This window comes from Anolis sagrei, chromosome 3 (genome assembly GCF_037176765.1).
Source record: "Anolis sagrei isolate rAnoSag1 chromosome 3, rAnoSag1.mat, whole genome shotgun sequence".
Lineage (NCBI taxonomy): Eukaryota > Metazoa > Chordata > Lepidosauria > Squamata > Dactyloidae > Anolis > Anolis sagrei.
In genome coordinates this window covers 214,397,435-214,423,636 of record NC_090023.1, presented here as the reverse complement: position 1 = coordinate 214,423,636, position 26,202 = coordinate 214,397,435, and the positions used below count along the sequence as shown (strand labels likewise).

At 40.5% G+C, this 26,202-nt stretch overlaps 1 protein-coding gene across 1 annotated transcript in view; it reads left to right on the top strand.

Moving 5' to 3' along the window:
* Window positions 1–26,202, top strand: part of AS3MT (arsenite methyltransferase) — a 29,828-nt gene extending 3,626 nt beyond the window's left edge. Inside the window, exons 4-11 of the mRNA XM_060768306.2 lie at window positions 1,430–1,580; window positions 5,617–5,753; window positions 7,523–7,592; window positions 8,463–8,544; window positions 15,538–15,669; window positions 17,204–17,346; window positions 18,284–18,418; window positions 23,765–26,202. Coding sequence (XP_060624289.2) covers window positions 1,430–1,580; window positions 5,617–5,753; window positions 7,523–7,592; window positions 8,463–8,544; window positions 15,538–15,669; window positions 17,204–17,346; window positions 18,284–18,418; window positions 23,765–23,863 — 949 coding nt within the window. The 3' untranslated portion in view covers window positions 23,864–26,202. The remainder of the gene's footprint in view (window positions 1–1,429; window positions 1,581–5,616; window positions 5,754–7,522; window positions 7,593–8,462; window positions 8,545–15,537; window positions 15,670–17,203; window positions 17,347–18,283; window positions 18,419–23,764) is intronic.

Sequence of the window (26,202 nt, the reverse complement as noted above, 5' to 3'; positions counted from 1 at the left end):
CATCTAATCTAGATTATCAAATCAGATAATCTACATTATCTGCTTTGAACTGGGTTATATGACTCTACGCTGCTATATAATCCAGTTCAAAGCAGATACTCTGGATTTTATATGGCAGTGTGGAAGAGGCCTTAGGGCCCTTCTACACAGCCACATAACCCAGAACATCAAGGTGGATAATCTACAATTTTCTGCTTTGAACTGGGTTATCTGAGTCCACACTGCCATATATTCCAGTTCAAAGTAGATAATCTGGATTTTATATGGCAGTGTGGAAGGGGCATTAGGGCCCTTCCACACAGCCACATAACCCAGAACATCAAGGTGGATAATCCGCAATTTCTGCTTTGAACTGGGTTATCTGAGTCTACACTGCCATATATCCCAGTTGAAAGCAAATAATGTGGGATTTTATTCAGCTGTGTGGAAGGAGCCTTTATATATATATATATATATATATATATATATATATATAAGTATAGACTGCACTTTTGTACCTACTCCCTAGAAGTAGTACTGTGCTTTTCCTGCATGGCAGGGGGTTGGACTAGATAGCCCATGTGGCCTCTTACAACTCTATCATTCTATTAAATATACATTGCTAGATAGTAATCCAGTGCCTTTACTTATAGTAGGAAGCTTTGTTGAACTTGGTAGGATTTACAGTATTTCCAAGTAGATATACAAAAGATTAAGGAACAGATAGCTAAATAAGAATGCATTTTTACATTGCAAGTATGGAGAGTCCCTAAGTTACAAACATTCAATTTACCAATGACTCAGTAGTTAAAAACAGGGGCGAGACGACAAAAAGTGTGATAAATCTAGCCTTCGAAAGGGAAATCCACTCCTGGAAGAGTTATTATGGGGAAGAGGTGTCACCACTGAAGCTTTATCAAAAATCCTTGTTTTTACAACAAACCAAAATGTTCAAAATGCAATGATCACAGAGATAGGAAGTGATATGAAATCCTTTGAACAGGGGCACAGACAGCAAAACAAATACCACAGGGATGTTAACCCTTCCCTATGCTATCCAAAACACACACACATATTTGGCTGGAGTTACACTTAAAATGTACCTGTTCTGACACATACAAATTCAACTGAAGAACAAACTTCCAGAACCTATCTTGTTTGTAACTAGGGGACTGCTTGTATAATAAACTAGTCTGACTGAAGGGGGTAGTCTATCTTTATCATTATTTTCTTGTCCTTTCTTATGTTTTTTTCAAACATGCAATATTGTGATGACTTTGTCCATACAATATAATTTGATTTGACTTGGGAAGCAAACTGCTATGGGAGAATATTGGGGAGCAAGAGTTGCAGGTGTAACGTCTTGCTACTACACTATAAATATTTCATGCCACTTCTCTCTTTTTGAAATATTTTTCTTTTCTACACTGACTTATTTTTTCTCCTTCAGATACTATGGTTGTGGACTTGTAGTCCCAGAATGTTTAGAGGGCTGCTGGATATTGGATTTGGGTAGTGGAAGCGGTAGAGACTGTTATATGCTCAGTCAGCTGGTTGGAGAAAATGGGCATATCACTGGGGTAGACATGACTGAAGCCCAGGTAAGAGCCAGTTCTTTACAATTTACTGCAAGGCTAAAACTTTATTTGTTCTAGTAAACAGCAAATGAGACAGGGATCAATAAGAACAGTTTGGTTTCCCAGCCAAACCTGTGTCTGTCTTTGCTACGAAATCTGCTCCAAATCTCACAACAGAGCAAAACCTTCCACTTTGTTCCAAGCTATTTGATGTCTAGGGGACACAAACAAAATGGAGGGACTTTCTGGAAAATGTAGAGAACAAGAAAAAGAGGAATAGATGCCTGCTATTTCTGTTATCTTCCACTACTGTCTATTTATTGAATAGATTTTAAATCTTCTAGCTCAGCATTTTTCAACCTGGAGGTCGGGACCCCTGGGAGGGTCATGAGGAGGTGTCAAAGGGGTCACCCAGGAACATCAGAAAACACAATATTTTCTGTTGGTTATGGGGGTTCTGTGTGGAAAGTTTGCCCCAGTTCTATCGTTGGTGGGGTTCAGAATGCTCTTTGATTATAGGTGAACTATAAATCCCAGCAACTACAACTCCCAAATGTAAATGTCTGGTTTCCTCAAACTCCACCATATTGAGTATTTGTGCCAAGTTTGGACCAGATTCATCATTGTTTAATTCCACAGTGCTCTCTGGTTGTAGGTAAACTACAACTTCAAAACTCAAGGTCAGTGCCCACCAAACCCTTCCAGCATTTTCTAATGATCATAGGAGTTCTGTGTGCCAAGTTTGGTTCAATTCCATCATTGGTGGAGTTCAGAATGCTCTTTGATTGTAGGTTAACTATAAATCCTAGTAACTACAACTCTCAAATCAATCGACCCCAACCCAATCAGTATTCAAATTTGGGAATACTGTATTTGGTCCAGTGAATGAAAATACATCCTGCATATCAGATATTTACATTACTATTCATGACAGTAGCAAAATTACAGTTATTATTATTATTATTATTATTATTAACTTTATTTGTACCCCGCTAGCTTCTCCCGAAGGACTCGATGAGGCTTACAAAGGCCAAGGCCTCAAAAACATAGCATAACAAATACACAAAGCAAATCAAACAATTAAAGCAATATCAAAAACAACAGAGCAATAAAACAATACACCAAACACAATAAAACTGGGCTGGGCCAAATGTAATGGAGCAGCAAACATAATGTTATAGTTGGGGGTCACCACAACATGAGGAACTGTATTAAGGGGTCTCGGCATAAGGAAGGTTGAGAAACACTGTTCTAGCTAGTATGGAGGGTGTGGAGCCAATGTGTATAGTGGTTTGAGCATTGGATGATGGCTCTGGAGATCAGAATCTGAACCCCTGCTCAGTCATGGAAACTCACAGGCTCCATCTACACTGCCATATAATCCACTTTACGGCTTTGATTGAACTACATCATAAGAGTCTACACTAACCATATAACACAGTTTCAAACTGCATTATATGACAGTGTAGATGGTAACACTCTCACACAATCTCTACCCCAGACAACCCTATGATGGGTTCATCTTAGCACCACTATAAGTGAAAAACTCCTTGAAGGCACACAACAATAGCAAGGAAGAGATTGCACAAATCTTTGGAGAAGAGCAGAAATTTCAGACATTGCTCCAGTTATTTATGAAGTATTAGAAATGGTCCTTCGCCTATTACTGAGTTGAAGGAAGTGACAAAACTCTCTAGAATTCTAGAAAACCTTGTAGAACAGTGGTTCCCAACCTGTGGTCCGTGGACCACTAGTGGCCTGCAAGAACGAAAATATGGTCCACAGCCTCAGCATTACTACATCGTTGCCTCGAAACCACATGGCAGTGAGAGTGACTGTTCACAAAACCCTCTTATAGGCCTGAGGCAATGGGGATGTTGGGGAGGGGGAGAGGTTGACTACCTATGAAAGATTAATACTACCACATCAGCTCTAGAGTATTAAATGTGGTTTTCTGTGGTTGAGCAAATGGCAACTACTGGCATGTGTTCTATATCAGAAACTAGAGCTGATGTGGTCTATCCAATACAGTTTTCTGAATCAGCACACCAAATAACCAAACCAAATCTAAAGTTGACCAAAAACTGATTCATAACCCTTTTGATACTAATCTTGGAAAGTTAAGTAGTCCCTGGTCAAAAAAAGGTTGGGAACCAGTGTTGTAAAAGAACACAAAACTGGGAAGAATGAATGTTGGATTTGTCTGTCTCTAAAGTTTTCTGCAAATCAGAAAAGTCTGCCTTTCCTTTTAGCTGTCTGGCAAGTACAAAGAACCGAAGGAAGGCAGTGTCTTGCAGAGAGCTTTGGAGAAGGACAGAAGCAGCAGACATGCCATCTACTTTTTTTGTTTTTCCCTTAAAACTTTCTGTAAATGAAAGACTGCCAAGTGCTTGCATAACATGGAGAGCTGGATCTTGCTCATTCTCTCAGTGTTTTGATAAGAGTAGAAATCATATCCTGTTTTATTGTTATTTAAATGGTTTTGTTGCTGCTTTCCTCACATAGATGTAGGAGCCGTGGTGGCATAATGGGTTAAACCTTTGTGCCGGCTGAACTGCTGACTGCTCAAATCCACGAGACAGGGTGAGCTCCTGTCTGTCAGCTCCAGCTTCCTGTGCAGGGACATGAGAGAAGTCTCCCACAGGATGATAACACATTCGGGCATTCCTTGGGCAACGTCTCTGCAGACAGCCAGTTCTCTCACAACAGAAGCGACTTGCAGTTTCTCAAGTAACTTCTGACACACACACACACAAAATCCTAGTTGTAAAGGATGCTAGTTCTTAGTCAGCTGGCAAGTGACATTGTTGATGCCTGTGTATTTAGATTCCTCTCTGGCATATTCAATGTTTTCCATGCCAGCTCTTTCTTCAGCATCTCAAGTAATCAGTAGACCTGTTTCCTTCCCTGTCCCATATTATACTTCTTCTGTCTGTGAAATGGAAATTACCTAAGTATATGAAACTTTTATAATTTCCATATGCCTTTTCAGCACATATAGTTTTTCTTTTACTGAAATATTTTTTATTCTTGTTTTGCAAAGCAACAATCCAGATGTTCGAATGAATGCACAACTTATATAATTGAACTGCTAAATGGTAGCATAAATGCAAAAAAACCATGTGTGCATTCTATTACAGTCTATTAAATCATAGCATTCAAATAAATATGTGGAAAAGTTATTAGATAATTAAATCCATATGAAACCAAATAGTTGAAATGTATACATGTAGTATTGGAGCAAGAAATACTAAACTGCTAAATAGGTGTACATATATATTTTAAAATGTTACAGATTAACAGAAATAAAGGAGGATTTCAGGCTTTTCAGGAAACCCAGTTTTTTTGTTTTTGTTTTTTTGTTGTGTCAGGAGCATCCTGTTGTGAGAGAATTGGCTGTCTGCAAGGACGTTGCCCAGGGGACGCCCGGATGATTTTTGATGTTCTATCATCCTTGTGGGAGGCTTCTCTCATGTCCCCGCATGAGGAGCTGGAGCTGATAGAGGGAGCTCAACCGCTTCTCTCTGGATTTGAACCTGCAACCTGTCGGTCTTCAGTCCTGCCAGCACAGGGCTTTAACCCACTGTGCCACCAGTGGCGCAGCGAGTTAAACTGCTGAGCCGATGAACTTGCTGATTGAAAGATATGCAGTATGAATCTGGGGAGTGTGAGCTCCCACTGTTAGGCCGAGCTTCTGCCAACCTGGCAAACATATAAATGTGAGTAGATCAATAGATACTGCTCCAGCAGGAAGGTAACAGTACTCCATCCAGTCATGCTGGCCACATGACCTTGGAGGCATTTATGGACAACACCGGCTCTCGGCTCAGAAATGGAGATGAGCACCAACCCCCAGAGTTGGACTCAACTAGACTTAATGTCAATTGGAACCTTTTTTATGGCTGAATAATTGATTTACATGTGCACATGTGGATGCAGATGTTGAAAAATGGTTCCTTGCTAAATGTAACTTTACAGGCTTTGCAAAAAGGAAAAAAGCAGAACTTAAACTCTTCTCCAGTCCTTAACCATGTGTTTTTGTTTTGTTTCCATTCTTCAGGTAGAAGTAGCGAAGAAACACATTGATTATCACATGAACAAATTTGGCTACAAGAAACCCAATGTTAACTTTATTCATGGTTACATAGAAAAACTGAGCGAAGCAGGCTTGAAGGGTGAAAGTTATAACCTTGTAATGTAGGTACACCTTCCAGACTTTTCTTCTACAAGACCAGATATTGAGGTTTGATACTGATGTTTTCTTTGAGGCGCTGGTTGTGACGTTAGATCCTGTGTTGCTGTTCCACATGCTTTTCATATTTCCATAGTTCCCAAATATCAGGTTTTTTTTCTCAACTCAAACCTCAGGCTGCAGTAAACTGTAAATGAATAACTAGGGATTGAGTCTGTTGTTATTTTGGAATGGAGTTCATGAGAATGCACATTGTAAAGCAAAGACTGGGTAATGTTAGCACTGGGCTGGGGAGAGATGTCAGGGGTGGCTTTATGGGCACAAGGACAGATTACCATATATACTTGAGTATAAGCCAAGTTTTCAGTCCTTTTTTAGGCTGAAAAAGCCCCCTCAGTTTATACTCGAGTCAAAGTTATTTATTATTTTACTCTGTTGTTGTTGTTGTTGTTATTATTATTATTATTATTATTATTATTACATTTAAATTATTTTACTCTTTTATTATTATTTTTATTATATTTAGTATTTTACTCTATTATTATTATTATTATTATTATTACTTTTACTATTTATCTCTACCTATAGTTGTTATTATTACATTCATTATTTTAATCTATTTATTATTATTACATTTACATTATTTTACTATTTATTATTATTATTACATTTATTATTCTACTCTATTTATTATTGCTATTATTACATTTATTGCAAGTCACTTCTGGTGTGAGAGAATTGGCCATCTGCAAGGACATTGCCCAGGGGACACCCAGATGTTTTGATATTTTACCATCCTTGTGGGAGGCTTCCCTCATATCCCTGCATGGGGAGCTGTAGAAACATTGGTCTTTAAAATATTAAGCATTGCTCCCTCCTCTCCCTCTGAGTCCCTCCTAAAAATAAACCACCACCATCCCACTCGTCTTAATTAAATTGTGTTAGATTCGAGTTTGTTTCTTGTAAGGCTCTCTGAGCCCTAGAGGAGTGGCGGCATATAAGTTTGAATAATAAACAAATAAATAAAATTACAGGTTTGATATAGCAAGGTTTGTCACTATTCAGATTGCACAGGCAAACTGTTAAACTACAGTAGGCACATATTTCTACTTTGTAAAAGTGTTGGATTAGAAATATTTAAAGCAGGAATTGTTAATGTGTGGCCCTCCACATGATGTTAGACTGCATTGTCCAATTGTCCCTCCCCAATAACTATGTTGGATAGAGCTAATAGGAATCATAGCTTAACAATATCTGATTGAGAGAATATGGAAGCTTTTCAATGTGGGAATTTAAAGATGTTCAGGATGTCATATTGAGGAAGGGACAAACTTCTGTTTTGCAGAGACATGGAGCAATGGATTCAAATTCCTGCAGTTTGACTCCAAGGCAGCATATTCCACTATCGAACAGGTCTAACTGCCTAGAATATGCTGCCTTGGAGCATAGAAGAGTCTCCTTTTCTTTAGGTTTTTAAACAAAGGCTGTATGTCTTTCCCTCAAAAGTGCTTAGAGTATGTCTTTTTGCATGGCTGGTCTAAATGGCCTTTGTGGTCTCTTCCAACTCTGATTTCATGATCTCACTTTTTTTAGTTGAGATGCGTCCCAATTTAATTATTTTGGCTAATGGCCTACTATAAGAGTTTATGCAGAACCTGGAGATGTACATTGCTTTGTTCTTAAATCACCTTCCTTCATGCATATCGCTATGATGTTTACCTATTGCTTTCCTTTTTCAAGGTATATAAATAAGATTTTCCTCTTTCCTGTTTAGCTCCAATTGTGTGGTTAATCTTTCCCCTGATAAAGGAGCTGTCCTGCATGAAGCCTATCAGATGTTAAAGGTAAAATGTAATTTGTTTTGTCAGAGGCTTTCATGGCCAGTATCACTGGGTTGCTGTGAGTTTTCCAGGCTGTATGGTCATGTTCCAGAAGCATTCTCTCCTGATGTTTCACCCACATCTATGGCAGGCATCCTCAGAGGTTGTGAGGTCTGTTGGAAACTAGGAAAATGGGGTTTATATATCTGTGAAATGTCCAGGATAAGAGAAAGAACTCTTTTTTGTCTGAGGCAAGTACAAATGTTGCAAATGATCACCTTGATTAACATTAAATGGCCTTGCAGCTTCAAAGCCTGGCTGCTTCCTGCCGTGGAAGCTGTGGACAAGTCCATGCAGCTGTGGACAAGTCTATATAGGGACCACCAAATGCAGCATTGCACAAACACAAACAAGGAAAATGTTCGATTAATGTTGAATGCGCCATCTGTCTGAACAGACGATTTCTAAACAGATCCTGATCTATATACAGAATTTAACAGAGTAAGCACAACGTGGAGGTAGCTTTTCCAGACTCTGGATTCATATGTAGGATGTTGGCTACAACCTTCTTGGATCCCAAAGCTGCTCCTAGGCTTTTTTAAACAAAAGGAGGAGTATGGTTGGCTTTCTTACAATGAGGAAACCTGGATTATTTCCAGAGGCCTTGACTAATTAGAGTATCTGGGTTTTGCTTTGAAGATACAACACATCTGTTGGTAGATGATTTCACAGCCAATGAACTGCAGCTAGGGCTGGCAGTGCAGTGCTAGCTAAAACATCCCCTTCATAATGCTGCAGTCTCTTTTTCTCCCCCTCTACTGTACCCTGTCGTGCCCATCAGATTGTGATGACTTTTAAGTTGTTTATTACTGTCTGTTGATATCTCCTTTTCAGGAAGGTGGGGAGATGTATTTCAGTGATGTGTATGCCAGCTGTGACTTGCCAGAGGACATCAGGAAACACAGAGTCTTGTGGGGTGAGCGAATTCAACCACCACCAAACCCTATTTCTAATCAAACTCAGGCTTTGTCCTTTTTTTCCCTCCAAGGCAATGCATTGCTCGAATTTATCGAACTCATTACCTGATATCTTCTAATAAAGCTTCACACTCAGACAGGGGCACCTGAGAGCCAGGGACAAGCAGGGCATGATGACTCCCATTCACTTGGGAGTCTGGACCTCATCCTTTGTCTTCAACATTTAAGCCTCAGAGAAACAAGGGCCTTTTGGAAGTGGCCTTCTGAATGGAGATAGGACTCTTTTTCTTGGGGTACATCCTGCAGAAACCTCAACACCAGAATCCTCTAACAAGAGTTTAGGAAGGACTATGGCCTTCCTTGTTGTAGTTTTATTTATTTATTTATTATTTATTTACGACATTTTTATCCCGTCCATTTCAGCCCAAAGGCAACTCAAGACAGCATACAGTTCGGCAACAATTAGATGCCATATAGAAATACATATATCAATAGAACCAATTGAAACACATCATAAATCCATATAAAATCCACAAAAAACTATAAAACTATAAAAATCAATAAAAAAACAGTATCTACTTATCCAAATTCTTCATCTGTTTACATAGTCTTAGCCGTTGCACGTTCGTATTACGATTTCGTATTAACTGGCCATGCTGCAGCTCCAAAAGTTTGCTCAAAGAGCCAGGTTTTCACTCATTTTCAAAAGGTCAGGAGGGAGGGGGCTGATCTAATATCCCTGGGAAGGGAGTTCCACAGCCGAGGGGCCACCACTGAGAAGGCCCTGACTCTCATCCCCGCCAAAAGTGCCTGTGAGGCAGGCGGGATCAAGAGCAGAGCCTCCTCAGATGATCTCAAATTCCTAGAAGGTTCATAGGGAGAGATATGTTTGGATAGATAAGTTTTGCCCTGTGACCTGAAGGTCTGGTTGAAAGCTATTCTTGCATCCTGCTAATAATATAATATATTGTGTGTGTGTGTGTGTGTGTGTGTGTGTGTATATGTATGTATGTATGTATGTATATATATATATATATATATATATATATATATATATATATAGTAAGCCACTCTGAGCCCCCTTTGGGGATACACACACACACACACACACACACACACACTATATTATATTATTAGCATGCAATATATTATATTATTCTTTAAACCCAGAGATGGGTTTAAAACAACAACAAAAATTTGGTGTCAGGCTACATATACCAAAAGGAAAAAACACATAAACCAACTGCAGGCCTACATTTAGGAAGTCATCTGAAGCTCAGAAAAGTCATCTGAAGCTCAGAAACATTATCTTGCAAGGAAAATAATTGGGGAACAAGGGCAGGGTGAGCTACAAGATCTCCAAGGGTGAAGTTTTGGGCCAACCTGGGCTTTCCACAGAAGTTGAGGAAGCAGGAACCCATTTTGTTTCCTTCTGCTTCAGGGTAAGCTTTGTTTGAATTTAACAGCTTTCAGGGCTGCTTTCTTTGAGAGGCGGGGCTTCCTGAGTTTAAAAAATAACTGCTGAGAGGCGGGGCTTCCTGGTTATCCTATATAAACCAGTGTCTGAACCCAAGGGGCAGCTGGGCTTTCCACAGAAGTTGAGGAAGCAGGAACCCATTTTGTTTCCTTCTGCTTCAGGGTAAGCTTTGTTTGAATTTAACAGCTTTCAGGGCTGCTTTCTTTGAGAGGCGGGGCTTCCTGAGTTTAAAAAATAACTGCTGAGAGGCGGGGCTTCCTGGTTATCCTATATAAACCAGTGTCTGAACCCAAGGGGCAGCTGGGCTTTCCACAGAAGTTGAGGAAGCAGGAACCCATTTTGTTTCCTTCTGCTTCAGGGTAAGCTTTGTTTGAATTTAACAGCTTTCAGGGCTGCTTTCTTTGAGAGGCGGGGCTTCCTGAGTACACTCAGTAACCTATACTTTCACCCCTGCATACAGACAACAACATCAAACACACACCAAGAGCATTAGCAACCTCCAGATGGAACAAACACGAAAACTTCCCATCTCATGCACTAGCTGTGGCATGTTCAGCTTTTTCACACTACAATTACTCAATTACATCTGCCCCAAGTGTACACAGATCACTCACATGGAACACAGGATACGACAACTCGAGGACCGTATTAAGACCCTTAAGGACATTCAGGAACTTGAGCTCTTCTTAGATACCACACACCACACTGGCCTAGACACGCAGCCCATATCACATCAACATTACGGGGAGGCTCAACAGAACAGCACCTCAGATGTGGACAACCCTCAGGCTTGGAGAAATGTCACCCTTAGAAGGACACATAGGACCCAGAAGCCTCCTCAGAATACCTCTGCTCAGCTGTAGTTACACAATAGATTCCAAATTCTCACACAACTAGCACCTGACCAAGAAACACAACATATTGGGGAAGACCAGAATGGCTTAGATACTGATCAGTGGCTCATCCTTGATCAGTGTGCGGGGGACAGCCCTGACTGGGACAACACTTCACAACATTCACACTTGCACAATCCTGCAGGTGTACCATCCCCAACCATAGATCAGGAGCAACAGGAACACATACAGGAGAACCATAGGCTCTCGGACGAATCTCAATGGATTGTCCTTGACGAATGCACCGGGGATGTCGAGGAGGAGGACAACACTTTTCACCTACACAATTCACACCAACAGGATCACTTTTCTGGAGACCTACACACTACATTGCACAAAAGGGGCGCTGTCATTCCTGAAAGTAAACAGGTCTTGGTAGTAGGCGACTCCCTCCTTAGAGGAACGGAAGCTGTCATTTCCAGACCGGATGGGATGGCTCGAGAAATATGCTGCCTACCGGGGGCAAAAATACACCATATCACTCAGAGGCTCACCAGGCTCCTCAAGCCCTATCACCGTCCTCCCCTCATGTTGATTCATGTAGGAACCAATGATACTGCAAGGCATACGTTTCAAAAGATCACAAATGATTTTCGAGCTCTAGGAGCAATGCTAAAAGAATGTAATGTACAGGTGGTCTTTTCATCCCTCCTCCCTGTTGTAAGACACGGACCCACAAGAGCCCGAAAAATAGTACAGGTCAATGACTGGCTTAGAAAATGGTGTCAGGAGGAACGCTTTGGCTTCCTCGACCATGGCCTGCTATTCCAGGAGGATGGCCTACTGGCAAGGGATGGGGTGCATCTCACACAAGTAGGAAAACACTTTTTTGCTCACAGACTCGCAAACCTCATTAGACGCACTTTAAACTAGGTCCACCGGGGGAGGGGGACAACAGCCTTGCGAACACTACTTTACCCATAATGTCTGGGAATCGCCAGAAGGCTAAACGGAGGGCTGCACAAACACAACAAGGACCACGTACCAAAAGCACAATAATACCAATTAAACAGCTCAAGGGAAGATCCCAGGGGCTCACATGTCTTTACACTAATGCACAGAGCATGGGAAATAAACAAGACGAACTCCAACTTCTAGCACAACACCACAAATATGATATCATAGCCATCACTGAAACCTGGTGGGATGACTCCTATCGCTGGAATGTAGATATCGAGGGGTATAACCTCTTTCACAGAAACCGAACAAAGGGGAGAGGAGGCGGAGTAGCCTTATATGTCAAAAACTCTTATGCTGCACAAGAAATTCAAGACAGCAATCTGGGAAACCAGCTTGAAATCATCTGGATAAGAATCAAGGGAACTGGGACTCAAAAAGATGTCGTTGTAGGTGTCTACTACAGACCCCCAAGCCAGGAGGAAGATCTTGATGAAGTCTTCTGCCAACAGTTGACCAAACAGGCACAGAAAAGAGATGTAGTAGTCATGGGCGATTTCAACTATCCCGATATTTGCTGGAAAACAAACTCGGCCAAGAGTACAAGGTCCAACAAATTCCTCGCTTGCCTTGCAGACAATTTCATGGTCCAGAAGGTAGAAGAGGCAACAAGGGGATTGGCTACTCTTGATCTCATCCTAACAAATGCGGAGGACCTGATCGATGCGGTCGAAGTGGTAGGATCCTTAGGGGCAAGTGACCATGTGCTCCTGCAATTTGAGGTACAAAGGAAGGCCGAAACTAAGACAAGTCAAACCCGCATTTTGGACTTTAGGAGAGCTGATTTCCAAAAAATGAAGGAAACGCTGAGCAGCATTCCGTGGACACAGATACTAAAAGACAAGGGAGCTACGGATGGATGGGAATTTCTCAAGAGTGAAATACTCAAGGCGCAATTGCAAACCGTGCCAACAAAGAGAAAAAATAGGACAAGTGCAAAGAAGCCAGAATGGATGTCCAAAGAACTTCTAACTGTGCTAAGACACAAAAGAGACATGCACAAGAAGTGGAAAAAGGGAGAAATCACCAAAGAAGAATTCAAACAAATAGCAAACACCTGTAGGGAAAAGGTCCGCAAGGCTAAAGCAAAAAACGAGCTCAGACTTGCCAGGGACATTAAAAACAATAAAAAGGGCTTCTATTCTTATGTCAGTAGAAAAAGGAAAAACAAGGAGGCGATAGGACCTCTTCGAGGAGAAGATGGGGCAATGCTGACAGGGGATAGGGAAAAGGCAGAACTACTTAATGCCTTCTTTGCCTCGGTCTTCTCACAAAAAGAGAGTCTTCAACCTCAGCAAGATGGAGTGGATGAGGGATTGGAGGACATCCAACCCCAAATTGGGAAAGAAGTCGTCCAGGAATACCTGGCCGCTCTTAATGAGTTCAAGTCCCCAGGGCCAGATCAACTACACCCCAGAGTATTGAAGGAACTAGCGGAAGTCATTTCGGAACCATTGGCAACCATCTTTGAGAGTTCTTGGAGAACGGGAGAAGTTCCAGCAGATTGGAGGAGGGCCAATGTGGTCCCAATCTTCAAGAAGGGAAAAAAGGACGACCCAAACAACTACCGTCCGGTCAGCCTCACGTCGATACCGGGCAAGATTCTGGAAAAGATTGTTAAGGAAGTGGTCTGCAAACACTTAGAAACAAATGCAGTCATCGCTAATAGTCAACATGGATTTATCAAAAACAAGTCATGCCAGACTAATCTGATCTCTTTCTTCGATAGAGCTACAAGCTGGGTAGATGCGGGGAATGCCGTGGATGTAGCGTACCTGGATTTCAGTAAGGCCTTCGACAAGGTCCCCCATGACCTTCTGGCAAGGAAACTAGTCCAATGTGGGCTAGGCAAAACTACGGTGAGGTGGATCTGTAATTGGTTAAGTGGACGAACACAGAGAGTGCTCACTAATGCTTCCTCTTCATCTTGGAAAGAAGTGACGAGCGGAGTGCCGCAGGGTTCCGTCCTGGGCCCGGTCCTGTTCAACATCTTTATTAATGACTTAGATGAAGGGCTAGAAGGCATGATCATCAAGTTTGCAGACGACACCAAATTGGGAGGGATAGCCAATAGTCCAGAGGACAGGAGCAGAATTCAAAACGATCTTGACAGATTAGAGAGATGGGCCAAAACTAACAAAATGAAGTTCAACAGTGACAAATGCAAGATACTCCACTTTGGCAGAAAAAATGAAATGCAAAGATACAGAATGGGGGACGCCTGGCTCGAGAGCAGTACGTGTGAAAAAGATCTTGGAGTCCTCGTGGACAACAAGTTAAACATGAGCCAACAATGTGATGTGGCGGCAAAAAAAGCCAATGGGATTTTGGCCTGCATCAATAGAAGCATAGTGTCTAGATCTAAGGAAGTAATGCTACCCCTCTATTCTGCTTTGGTTAGACCACATCTGGAATATTGTGTCCAATTCTGGGCACCACAATTCAAGAGAGATGTTGACAAGCTGGAAAGTGTCCAGAGGAGGGCGACTAAAATGATCAAGGGTCTGGAGAACAAGCCCTATGAGGAGCGGCTTAGGGAACTGGGCATGTTTAGCCTGAAAAAGAGAAGGCTGAGAGGAGATATGATAGCCATGTATAAATATGTGAGAGGAAGCCACAGGGAGGAGGGAGCAAGCTTGTTTTCTGCTTCCTTGGAGACTAGGACACGGAACAATGGCTTCAAACTACAAGAGAGGAGATTCCATCTGAACATTAGGAAGAACTTCCTGACTGTGAGAGCCGTTCAGCAGTGGAACTCTCTGCCCCGGAGTGTGGTGGAGGCTCCTTCTTTGGAAGCTTTTAAGCAGAGGCTGGATGGCCATTTGTCAGGGGTGATTTGAATGCAATATTCCTGCTTCTTGGCAGGGGGTTGGACTGGATGGCCCATGAGGTCTCTTCCAACTCTATGATTCTATGATTCTATGATTCTATGATTCTAACCTGGGTGAAGGACCCTGTCACTCACACCTATGTGTAGGGAAACTGCCTCAGTATCCTATCTGTGCTTAGAATTTCATGTAAATGTTCCTTCCTCCCAGGTATCCTATGTTCCTCAAGTATGAGAATGTAGGGAAGTTGTTCTACAGTTTGACACTTCTTTTGTGGGAGGTATGGCGGGGAAAATGTACTTACATATTGTTATCCTTGAATCATGCATATTTATGTTTGGAAACCTTCAGTTTTTCTAAAGCTATAGCATCAGATAAAACAACAAAGGACTGTAAATTCCTTCTTGCTTTTAAGTCATGTGTAGTCCTTAGAAAATGTTGGAGGTGGATAGGACTTGGTTCTCCTCCTGTACCAGGGATGAGAATCAGGCAGTTCTCTAGATGCTGGGCCTTTCCACACAGCCCTATATCCTAGAATATCAAGGCAGAAAATCCCACAAGATCTGCTTTGAACTGTGTTATCTGAGTCTACACTGCCATATATTCCAATTCAAAGCAGATAATGTGGGGTTTTATTCAACTGTGTGGAAGGGACCGTTGTTGAACTGTAACTCTTAACATTCTTCAGCAATGCCTAAGGATCAAAGTGATAGTTCAGCATCATCTGGAGAACTGCATAATTTTCTTCTGTACAGTTTACTTTCCTAGGTACATATTTTTGCATGCTCATTTGGAAACGCCCACTTTATTATCTTTTTGCCCTTGTGTTACCTTTAGGTGAATGCCTAGCAGGAGCCTTATGGTGGAAGGATCTCTACAAAATTGCCAAGGAAGTTGGATTCCAGACACCTCGGTTGGTGACTGCCTCTCGGATAACCCTTGGAAACAAGGAACTGGAAAGTATTGTGGGTAAGAATGGTGCTTATCATGCATAGCTAGCCTCCCCTGTCAGCCTGTGGTGTCATTCTCATGGCATACATCATCCTACACCTGTACCATTTGGTCCTTGGACTATGTAAGACATATCCATATACTTATGGTGTAAGAGTGTCCAGTAACTCTTATTTATTTGTCTATATGTCTTTCTATCTATCTTTATTTTTGTGTGCCAGGGGAATTATGGTACTATTTTTGCATTCATGGTTCATTAGTCTGACATGCAACACTGTAATGGGATGGAAAATTGTGACCTTCCAGGAGATATTAGACCAGTGGTTCTCAACCTCTCTAATGCCGTGACCTCTTAATACAGTTCCTCATGTTGTGGTGATCCTCAACCATTAACATTATTTTTGTTGCTACTTCATAATTGTAATTTTGCTACAGTTATGAATTGTAATATAAATATCATTCACTGGTCCAAATTTGGTACAAATACCCAATACATCCAAATTTGTATACTGGTGGGTTGGGGTTCATTTTGTCATTTGGGAGTTGTCGTTGCTGGGATTTACAGTTTGCCTACAATCAAAGAGCATTCTGAACTCTACCAATGATGGAATTGAACCAAACTTGGCATACAGAACTCCCATGACCAACAGAAAATACTGGAAGGGTTTGGTGGGCATTGAACTTGAGTTTTGGAGTTGTAGTTCACCTACATCCAGAGAGCACTGTGGACTCAAACAATGATAGACTTGGACCAGACTTGACACAAATGCTTAGTATGCCCAAATTTGAACACTGGTGGAGTTTGGGGATAATAAACCTTGACTTTTGGGAGTTATAGTTGCTGGGATTTATAGTTCACCTAGAATTAAAGAGCATTCTAAACCCCATCGATAAAAATTCCCAGATATATAAACCTCACTTGACTAGTTTCCAACAGATCTCACAACCTCTGAGGATGCCTGCCGTAGATATGGGCAAAACGTCAGAAGCGAATGCTTCTGGAACATGGCCATACAGCCCAGAAAACTCACTGCAATCCAATGTAAGCTTTTATTGCTTGGGTAAATAGTAAATGACATTCCATCTTCTCTTTATCTTCAAGCTTCACAGTGTTCTTTTTCAGGCACGTGCCATGTAGTTAAATTCAGTCTCTTACTTTCTGCTTGAAGAATAATAAGCAAATCCAGTCTAAATGAGTCCAGACAACTGTGATGTCAAACAGGCCATTCTGTCTTGTATTGAGTGCAATGGGATGTTGTGTGATGGGCAGAGATTATGGAAGTTTTAATTCAAGACATCAGGAGAGCACCAGTTTCGGAAAGCTGTTTTACAATGTTGCATCAGCTTCAAACTACGCTTCCTTCCTACAGTGACAATGTAATACTTCTTAATTCATAAAACACAAATCAGTGCTGTACTTGATGAGAAATCCTGGAAACTGCCTATCTTGCTTTCCTCTTTGGTACCTCTATAGCCCACATCTAAAATGTGAATCGTACTGCCTTATCTCTGACTGTAGTTATGATGCAAGCCCCTATGCTCTCATTAATAGGCAATTGCCAGTTTGTTTCTGCTACTTTTCGCCTCTTCAAGATCCCCAAGGATACCACGGCACAACGGTGTGAGGTTATTTACAAAGGAGGAATCACTGGACATGAAAAGGAACTAGAGTTTGATGTCAACTACAGGTTCAAGGTACAGGCCTGGGACTTAGGGCTTTGTCATAACGAACATCAAGAGAAGTGAATCTGAAAAAAGCAAACAAAAATGCAGCCTTTCACTATAGTCATACTCATTTAATTTTTAAAGAGCTTGTGGATAATACTGCTGTAGCTTGGTGGTGGTAACGAGTTCCTGTATTGGCTAAGGTAAAGATAAAGGTTTCCCCTGACATTAAGTCTACCTGTGTCCATCTCTGGAGGGGGGGGGGTTGATGCTCATCCCCATTTCTAAGCTGAGGAGCCGTTATTGTCTATAGACACCTCCAAGGTCATGGGGCCAGCATGACTACATGGAGTGCCATTATTTTTCCCACAGAAGCCGTACCTATTGATCTACTCACATTTGAATGTTTTTGAACTGCTAGGCTGGCAAAAGCTGTAGGTAACAGTGGGAGCTCACCCTGCTCCCTGGATTCTAAAAGCCAACCTTTCGGTCAGCAAGTTCTGCAGCTCAGTGGTTTAACACGCTGCACCACCAGCGGGCCCACTGTATTGGCTAGACTTATATTAATGTCAAATATGCCTCGTTCTATACATTAAAGTTAGATCTTACAGGTCACTGTTCCTGTCTCATAAGATTAATACAAGTTATATTAGACTTATCCAGAGCCAAATTTGATATTTTGTGGGCGATCGCCATGGTTTGATTGTCATTTAAAACAGACACTAGATCAGAGGAGAAGCAAAGTTCATACAGTGATATATTGATTTATTATTTCTCCCTGCAGTTTCCCCCTGTCTACACCACATTTCCCAAATTCTGCCACTGGCCCAGCCCATCTGTCAAATTTTAAAATACAGTGTGGCTCCTGTATCAGAAAGTTTGCTTATGCCTGTTTATATCCACCTGATCTCATTATGAATAGCCAGTAACTTCTTCTGTGCATTTCCTTTCTTTCTCCTTCCTTAAGCAAGGAGAAATTGTGAATGTTGATGAGGAGACAGCAGCTATTCTGCAGAACTCCAGATTTTCTGCAAAGTTCCTGATCCAACCATTGGAGAAGAAGCAACCTAGTCAAAAAGGATGCCATGCTGGGAAACAAAAGGTTAGTTAGAGTCTGTAGCAATGATATTGCATCTCAAACTAGCCTTTCCAAGAACATGCAGCTTGGAAGAATTGCTTCTTTGGACTACATCATCCAGAATATCCAAAGCAGCTGCAGCAGTAGCAGCAGCAGCGGCAGCAGAATAATAATAATAATAATAATAATAATAATAATAATAATAATAATTTGTTTATATTCTGCCCTATCTCCCTGGGGGGACTCAGCCTCGTGAAAGTATTTCATCTTTGAAATGATCACATGGATAGCTTCTTTATGATGACAGAGTGACATGTGGATAAGCTTTAGATTAATCTGGAAAGCGATTGCAGGAATTGATACATGTGCAGAAAGTACATGTGCATGAAAAAAGAGGAACTCTGTAACATGGTATAATGACAAATTCAAAGCCTTAATGCTTTGGGTTCTCAAGGGCCTTTTCTGCACGTCTAACAAACTTAACTGGATCTTGATCTTAACCCTTCAGCCGTGACCCTGTTTTGAAACTGGTTTATCTACAAGAAGTGTATTCCCTACTCTGGATTCCCCTGATGAAAGCAAACAGCTGTGTGTCCTAGAGAGGATAACATTGTGCCTAATGGTGTGCGATAGGGAGGAGAGAAGAAGCCAGGGTCATAAGCAGTATTTCCAAGATAAGCCTCAGAGCCCAAGGAGAGGTTTACAGTAAAGTTGGATTAACTCTTTCTCTTCTTCAAGTTCTTTTGGAGACTCTGAAGAAATGTTTTCAGTGCAAACAGGTCTGAGCCCAATGGCCCAAAACTTGTGTTGTGTAAAGCAACTTCTGAGTTGTTGATTTCTGTTCTTTATCCTCATGTTCAATCTTTAGCTGTCTCATTGAGGTCATGAAATCAGTAAGACTGCAAAATGCAAGAACAACATAGTGGTACCTTTCATAACAGAATCAGGACTAGACGCTTTTGGTGAATGGATGGTTCTCCTCTGTATCTGCTTGCTACAAAAAAAAAAAAAAAAGATAATGGAGGAGAGAGGAAAAACTGCCAGGCTCAGAGTTTGGCACCTGCCCATGTTAATACAGTGATGTTCCTCTCTATGAGGTAATGACTCAGAAAGGAAAAGGCTAAGGACATAACTCTGCCTTTTTTTGTTCTTGCAAAGAGAATTTTTAAAACCTCTTCCTATGGTGAGAGCTTTCACACACTTTTCAATGATTTCATATTTAGGGACTTTGATTCACACCCATAAAAGTATAATTTGTATAACTAAAAAAATGCCTTTCTGCACAAATATGTTTTATTACAAATGAAAATTCTGTCAGAAGTCCTCAAATGCCAAAAACTATTGCAACGGTTGTAATTCTGTTCCTTGGCTTGTTGTGTTTGGCCTTGTAGTTATATAGTTTTTTTTTATTTTTCTAACCAAGTTTTCTAACCTTGTTTTTAGTTTTCAGATAGCTGAAATTGCAGCAGGACTTGAATTAAATGCCAAGGACACTTTATTTCTCTCTCTCGGTTTCTCTTACTTCTCAGGAGTGACATTCATAATCAGTTTATTCTGGAATCACAACTTGATATCTTTTGATTAAAAGAGCAATCAAACATTACACTATATAACAAAATTTGAAAAAAAATTCTGTTACTGGTTTAAAAGTATTATTTCCTATTTAATTGTGCGGTACTTATTTTAAAAGAAGCTGTTATACTCCAGAAACTTTGTTTTCATGGCTACCACAAACTATGTTGAATTGGTTGAGACTCTTATCAGATATTCATTGAAAAACCATAGCAAAATGTGCTTCATGATATCAAACAAAAACAAAGTTTTTGCAGTTAATAAACTTTCCCCATGTTTTTATGATAGAACCAATTAGGAAATGATATTTATAACCCAGTAACAAAAATAGTGTTACATTAAAAAAGGTAAAGGTTTCCCCTTGACATTAATTTCAGTCATGTCCAACTCTGAGGGGTGGTGTTCATCTCCATCTCTTAGCCAAAAAGCCGGAGTTGTCCCTAGATGCCTCCAAGGTCATGTGGGCAGCATGACTGCATGGAACACCGTTACCTTCCCACCAAAGTGGTACCTATTGATCGACTCACATTTGCATGTTTTCAAACTGCTAGGTTGGCAGAAGCTGGGGCTAACAGCAGGAGCTCACCCCACTCCCTGGATTCGAACCACCAACTTTTCAATCAGCAAGTTCAGCAGCTCAGCGGTTTAACCTGCTGTGCCACTGGGGGCTCCTACATAGTGTTACATAGTGCTATATGAATTGCAGCAGTGTGTTCCACATTAGATTAGTAGATAGCAAAATGGCAACTGACTTGATCTACTGTAAGTGCACACCTGAAGCTAGCATGGTACTAAGGCTATACTGTTCAAGCAGTCTGGCTGGGGGATTCTGAGAGTCCCATTTCAATAATTAACCTACATCATAGTACATTGCCATGGCTGAAACAGAGTCACGATTTGGATCATACATTATTCCAGCTCTCAGTCTTGATTGTTTTGTTTTGCTTAATTCTAGTATAGCTGTGTGCTTTTAAACTCTTACTGAATCAGCAATGTACTGGGGCTTGTGTCTTAACCCATTTGCCAGGCTAATTTCCAAGTCTAAATTATGCACTCTTCCAAATTTCTGTCAGTGTCAGTGTGCTTGGGCAAATGCCAGAACCCATAGCACCTGATGTGATTTAGCTGATTATGGTGGAGGCGATAGTTGGTCTTTGTGAAGCATGTTAAATTACAATTGCACTATGCAACATGATTTTTGTTTTTGGATTATGAATGTCATTTCCTAATTGGTTCTATCATGAAAACATGGGGGAAAGGTTTATTAAACTGCAAAAAAATGTTTTTTGTGATCTGCACAAAAGGTTAAAATTGACATATGAAATGTTTAAAATGGCACATTTGGGTTACCACACACTTAAACAGAAAATAACACTTTCAAACCAGGAACAGAATTTATTTCAAATTTTGTTACATAGTGTTATTATTAGTGATGTGAATTGCCAGATCCAGATCCCAATATATATTGGGATAGGACTGGTGTAGTAAGGATGGCAGTGCTAGCAAGGATGACATGTGCTCAGAGCCCCATCTGGACTCCCAGTCCCTATTAGCAACAAAGCTTCACTGTCCAAACCTTCAAACCTGTATGAGGGTACTTGCTGACCACATATTTGATGGCTACCTATTGGGACAAGCGTAATAAACATGGTGGTACTAACACGTATAGGGATACTTCAGTGAACAAGTAATGACAGTGAAGCTCCTTTTTACAAAATATTTTATACCCAACCAGCCCTCTTTGCCTCCTGATCCTCTGTGTAGTTGGATTTTTTTAGCCTTTTCCAATCTAATGTAATTCTGATCAGAATTTGCTCAGACTTCTCCTCCTATCCTGTAGAAGTGACTTTGATATGATTCTCAGTTTAACATGATATGGGAGTAGTTCTGTCCCTCAACAGTTTTAAAATACACAACAGCACCATCTAATGGACATCTATTATTTTCCTGTTGTGCCATTTCATGATTTGTTGGTGATTCTGATGCTCTTTAATAGTCAGGATAAATTAGGCATGGGCAAACTTCAGCCCTCTAGGTGTTTGGGACTTCAACTCCCATAATTGCCTTGAAGTCCACAACACCTGGAGGGCCCAAGTTTGCCCATGCCTGGGATAAATGCTAACAAGAGAAAGTAAAAATAATTTCAGCCTAGTGGAAACAATGGTAATGGTAATAAAAATAAAAATAAATCATGTAGTAGAAGTTTGAGGAGGCAAGCACTGACTGTATACTTGGTATATAAACATGCTCTAGGACTGAATATTATGGATCAATATTATGGATTATAATGGAATAATTCTCAAATTAGCTGTCAAGGTAATTCTGACGTATAGTGACCTTTGAATAAGAGACCGCATAGTCACCCTTTTATCAACGACTCTTCTCAGGTCTTGCTTTTGCAGAGAGAGTGGAGCTTCTCCATCTTTTGCTTCCAATTATGTAATCTGTTTAGTTTCCATATTGATCATCATGAGATATTCACATATGCACCTGGCTCTTTGGTCACTTGAAGAATGTGTTTGTAATGAAATACCTCTTGGCCTTAAGTCTGATTCAGCTCTTTTACTCTTGCATCCCAACCATCTATGCTTAACAAGAAGTCTTATTTTAACGTGTGTGATTGGTTTCCTAATAGACTCGAGCACAGTTGTTGTTTTTTTTTAAATTTTCTTCCCTTGTAGTTGCATCATAAACCTGGATTATGGCTAAATTGATGGGTTTTCCCTGAAGTGTTATTTATATTATTTGGTCAGGCTTTACATTATATCCTTTGGCTGATTTTGCTACATCTCTCCTCAATATTAATGCAACCACATTTCTTTTGTATTGTAATTTTCTGTAGTTGTCATGATGTCTTATATGTATCCACTTTATCTTGCTCAGCCCAATGTATATATGATTTATTTTTATGTCTAACTTCCCCTGATTCATGTGTTTACCATTTCATGTTCCTATAATACGTGTGGTATAACTTAAGGCTTTTCCTTTACGTCTGAGGATGTCAATAGCTGAACAGTCTTTCAACTTGAGTCCAGTTGAGTCATTGGCTACAGCATTACTTGTGGTTGTCCTTTGCTGTACCCAAAAAAGGACAACAATGTTACCATGCAACCTGGAAGTTTTGTCTTGTGGTACTACCTGCATACCTTGTATACCAATGGTGCAATAAGGGTCTTTGGACCATAATAAAAAGTTGTTGTTGATTTTTGGTACTATCTTTGGGCTCTGAATCTGTGTAATTATTCTGTGTAATCTACCTTACAGGCTTCATGTGAAGTTATTTTTTCTCTTTTTGAAGAACAGCAGACTTACATCTGTCAGGGGTACTTTGATTGTGTTTTTCCTGCATGGCAGGGGTTGGGCTAGATGGCCCATGAGGTCTCTTCCAACTCTATTATTCTATGAAATAAATGCACAATTTTCCATGAATAGCAGGTTCCTAGGATTCTAGATCCCCCATTCGCCCTTGAGCTGCAAGTAATATTCCAACAAATGGAGTTGTATTTTTCTTCCTAGTCTCATATCCTTTCTGACTAATAATAATAATAAACTTTATTTGTACCCTGCCACCATCTCCCCAATGGGGACTCGGAGCGGCTTACATGGAGCCAAGCCCAAACAAGAATTACAATATAACAATACAAATTGTAATACAATAAGCAACATAACATTAAAATAAAACATCAAAGCATATAAAACAATATACACAGAACATAGGAACTAAACAAAATGACAGAGGGCTCTGTAGTAAATCTCACCACTGTCTTCCCCACTTAACACTGTTTCATTTTTTAACAGCAGAAGATTGAAGACCCATTTAAATTTGTGGAGCAGATGGAGGCCAAAGGCACTACAAAAACTCCATCAGGATGCTGTGGGTCCAAAGGATGCTGCTGAACTTTGCAGTCTCATAATGAAAACCAGATTTTTAAAAATGCTATAGAAGGAATCAAGCAATATTATGGTTTCCGAGGAGCAAAATAATGGAATGAATGCTTTGTGCTGCTTATTTCACTAAAGTAAGATGAGAATCATATTACCATTGAGACGCTGGACCAAAATACACAACATCTGGGTAATTTGATGGGAGGTGCCATGCAATATCATCTCAAAAGGTTCCATGATTTCATCCCCCGGCCTAAAATCTCTTGCTTAAGACAGATGTTTGGCCTTCAACTCCTAACAGGTGGTAAATTGGCTGGGATTTCAGGGAGTTGTGGGTCAAAACATCTGAGGACCCACAAGCTGAGAACCACTGGCTTAAGAGCACTGTTAAATTTCCAGCTAAAATATATACTGCTCATGGTCACAATTTTGTTGCTGGTTGCACTGACTGAAATAATTTGCAAATGGGGAGATTGGAAATTCATGAATGATATCATTAGGGCTACATGAATGATACCTTTAGATCTATCCTTCTTAAAAGAAATTGCATAAAAAGACCTCCCTGTTCACTGTTACAGCTTAGTAAACAACTCCAGCTAGCAGTAGTTCATTGGAAGTTTCAGACTTTTGACTTTGGACTGTTCCACACTAAACATATATGATGCAAGATTACTATAGTTGGGATTGGAAACAAATTGAATGCATTTGGGAAAGTATGTGGACTAAATACTAGAAGAGGAAAACTGTTCTGAGCTAGGGAAGGCTGTAGGATAAGGGAGGAGTTTTTGTGGCCAGGCCAGTGTTATTGGACTCCTCAGCTCATCAGCTGTGATTGGCATATTCAGTGGTGAAAGCTGACTTGGAGTTAAGTAAGAGTAGGTGAGCCACACATTCTACAAAATGTTGTATCTTGAACTGTGTCTAAAATTTCCAATATGAGAAGATAAGCAACATACCCTTTTAACAGATCTGTGGGTGTGGGACAGAGAGAAAATAATACTGATATATTTCCAATTATGGAACCAAATGTGCAGGCAGCATATTTATAGAAGCACCTTGTGAATTTTGCTCAAGAGATTGTCATGCATGGAATATTCCTTGCAGAAAGCCTAAAATTGTACGTTAGACTCATATTTGAGGCATCCTACCTAAAAGGGTAAAAGTTTCCCCTGACATTAAGTCTAGTCAAGTCCAACCCTGTGGCGTGGTGCTCATCTCCATTTAGAAGCTGAAGAGCCGGCATTGTCCGTAGACACCTCCTAGGTCATGTGGCCACCATGGCTGCATGAAGCACTGTTACCTTCCCGCTGAAGCAGTACTTATTGATCTACTCACATTTGCATGTTTTCAAACTGCTAGGTTGGCAGAAGCTGTGGGTAACAACGGCATCTCACCTCGCTCCCTGGACTTGAACCACCAACCTTTCAGTCAGCAAGTTCAACAGCTCAGCAGTTTAGCCTGCTGCACCACCGGGGCAGGAGGTTATAATCTTAGTTATAAGTATTAAAATTCTTGCCAAGACAATCACAGATCTGACATAATAAACACAATTGCATTTATTTCTCAATAAGATTGGGAGATTGTATGGCTGCAGAAAGTCTCGATTGCCAAGTATCTTTGAAATTAGGAGAACTAAGATATAATTAATTATCTTCAGGAATTGAATTCCTTAAGTTGGTATCAGCATCATGATCACGACTTGGAAAACTACTGTTTAGGTATACAGCCAGATGTGACTCTTCTTACCATGTCTGGCTGTTGTTTTTTGCCCATTGTAGGAAGAATGTGGGGGCCATGGTGGCACAGCGGATTAAACCGCTAATTGTTGATCGGAAGGTCGGCTGTTCAAATCTGCAGACGGGGTGAGGCTCCCATTGTTACTACTTCAGCGGGAAGGTAATGGTGCTCCATGCAGTGATGCTGGACACATGACCTTGGAGGCATCTAAGGACAATGCTGGCTCTTTGGCTTAGAAATTGAGATGAGCACCATCTCCAAGAGTTGAACTCAACTAGACTTAATGTCAGGGGAAACCTTTACCTTTACCTGTAAGATTATAAAGAACAAAGACATTGTTTTTACTATAAGAAGCTGTTTCATTTTAGTACTCTGAGATTGTTTAATAATTCTGTAATAAAAATGTACAATTGTGATTATTACATTGATCACAGTATAATAAAATAATTTCATGGAATATATTAATTCATAAAATTCAGTTCCACTGTATTTTTAAATGTATAATACCTAACCAAAACTATTTTTAAAGTACAGTTGTGGCATACAAACAAGCTGACTGGAAGAGTAAAATGATATATCTGCATTTTTCAAACATTATTTTTTATTGGAAGTTT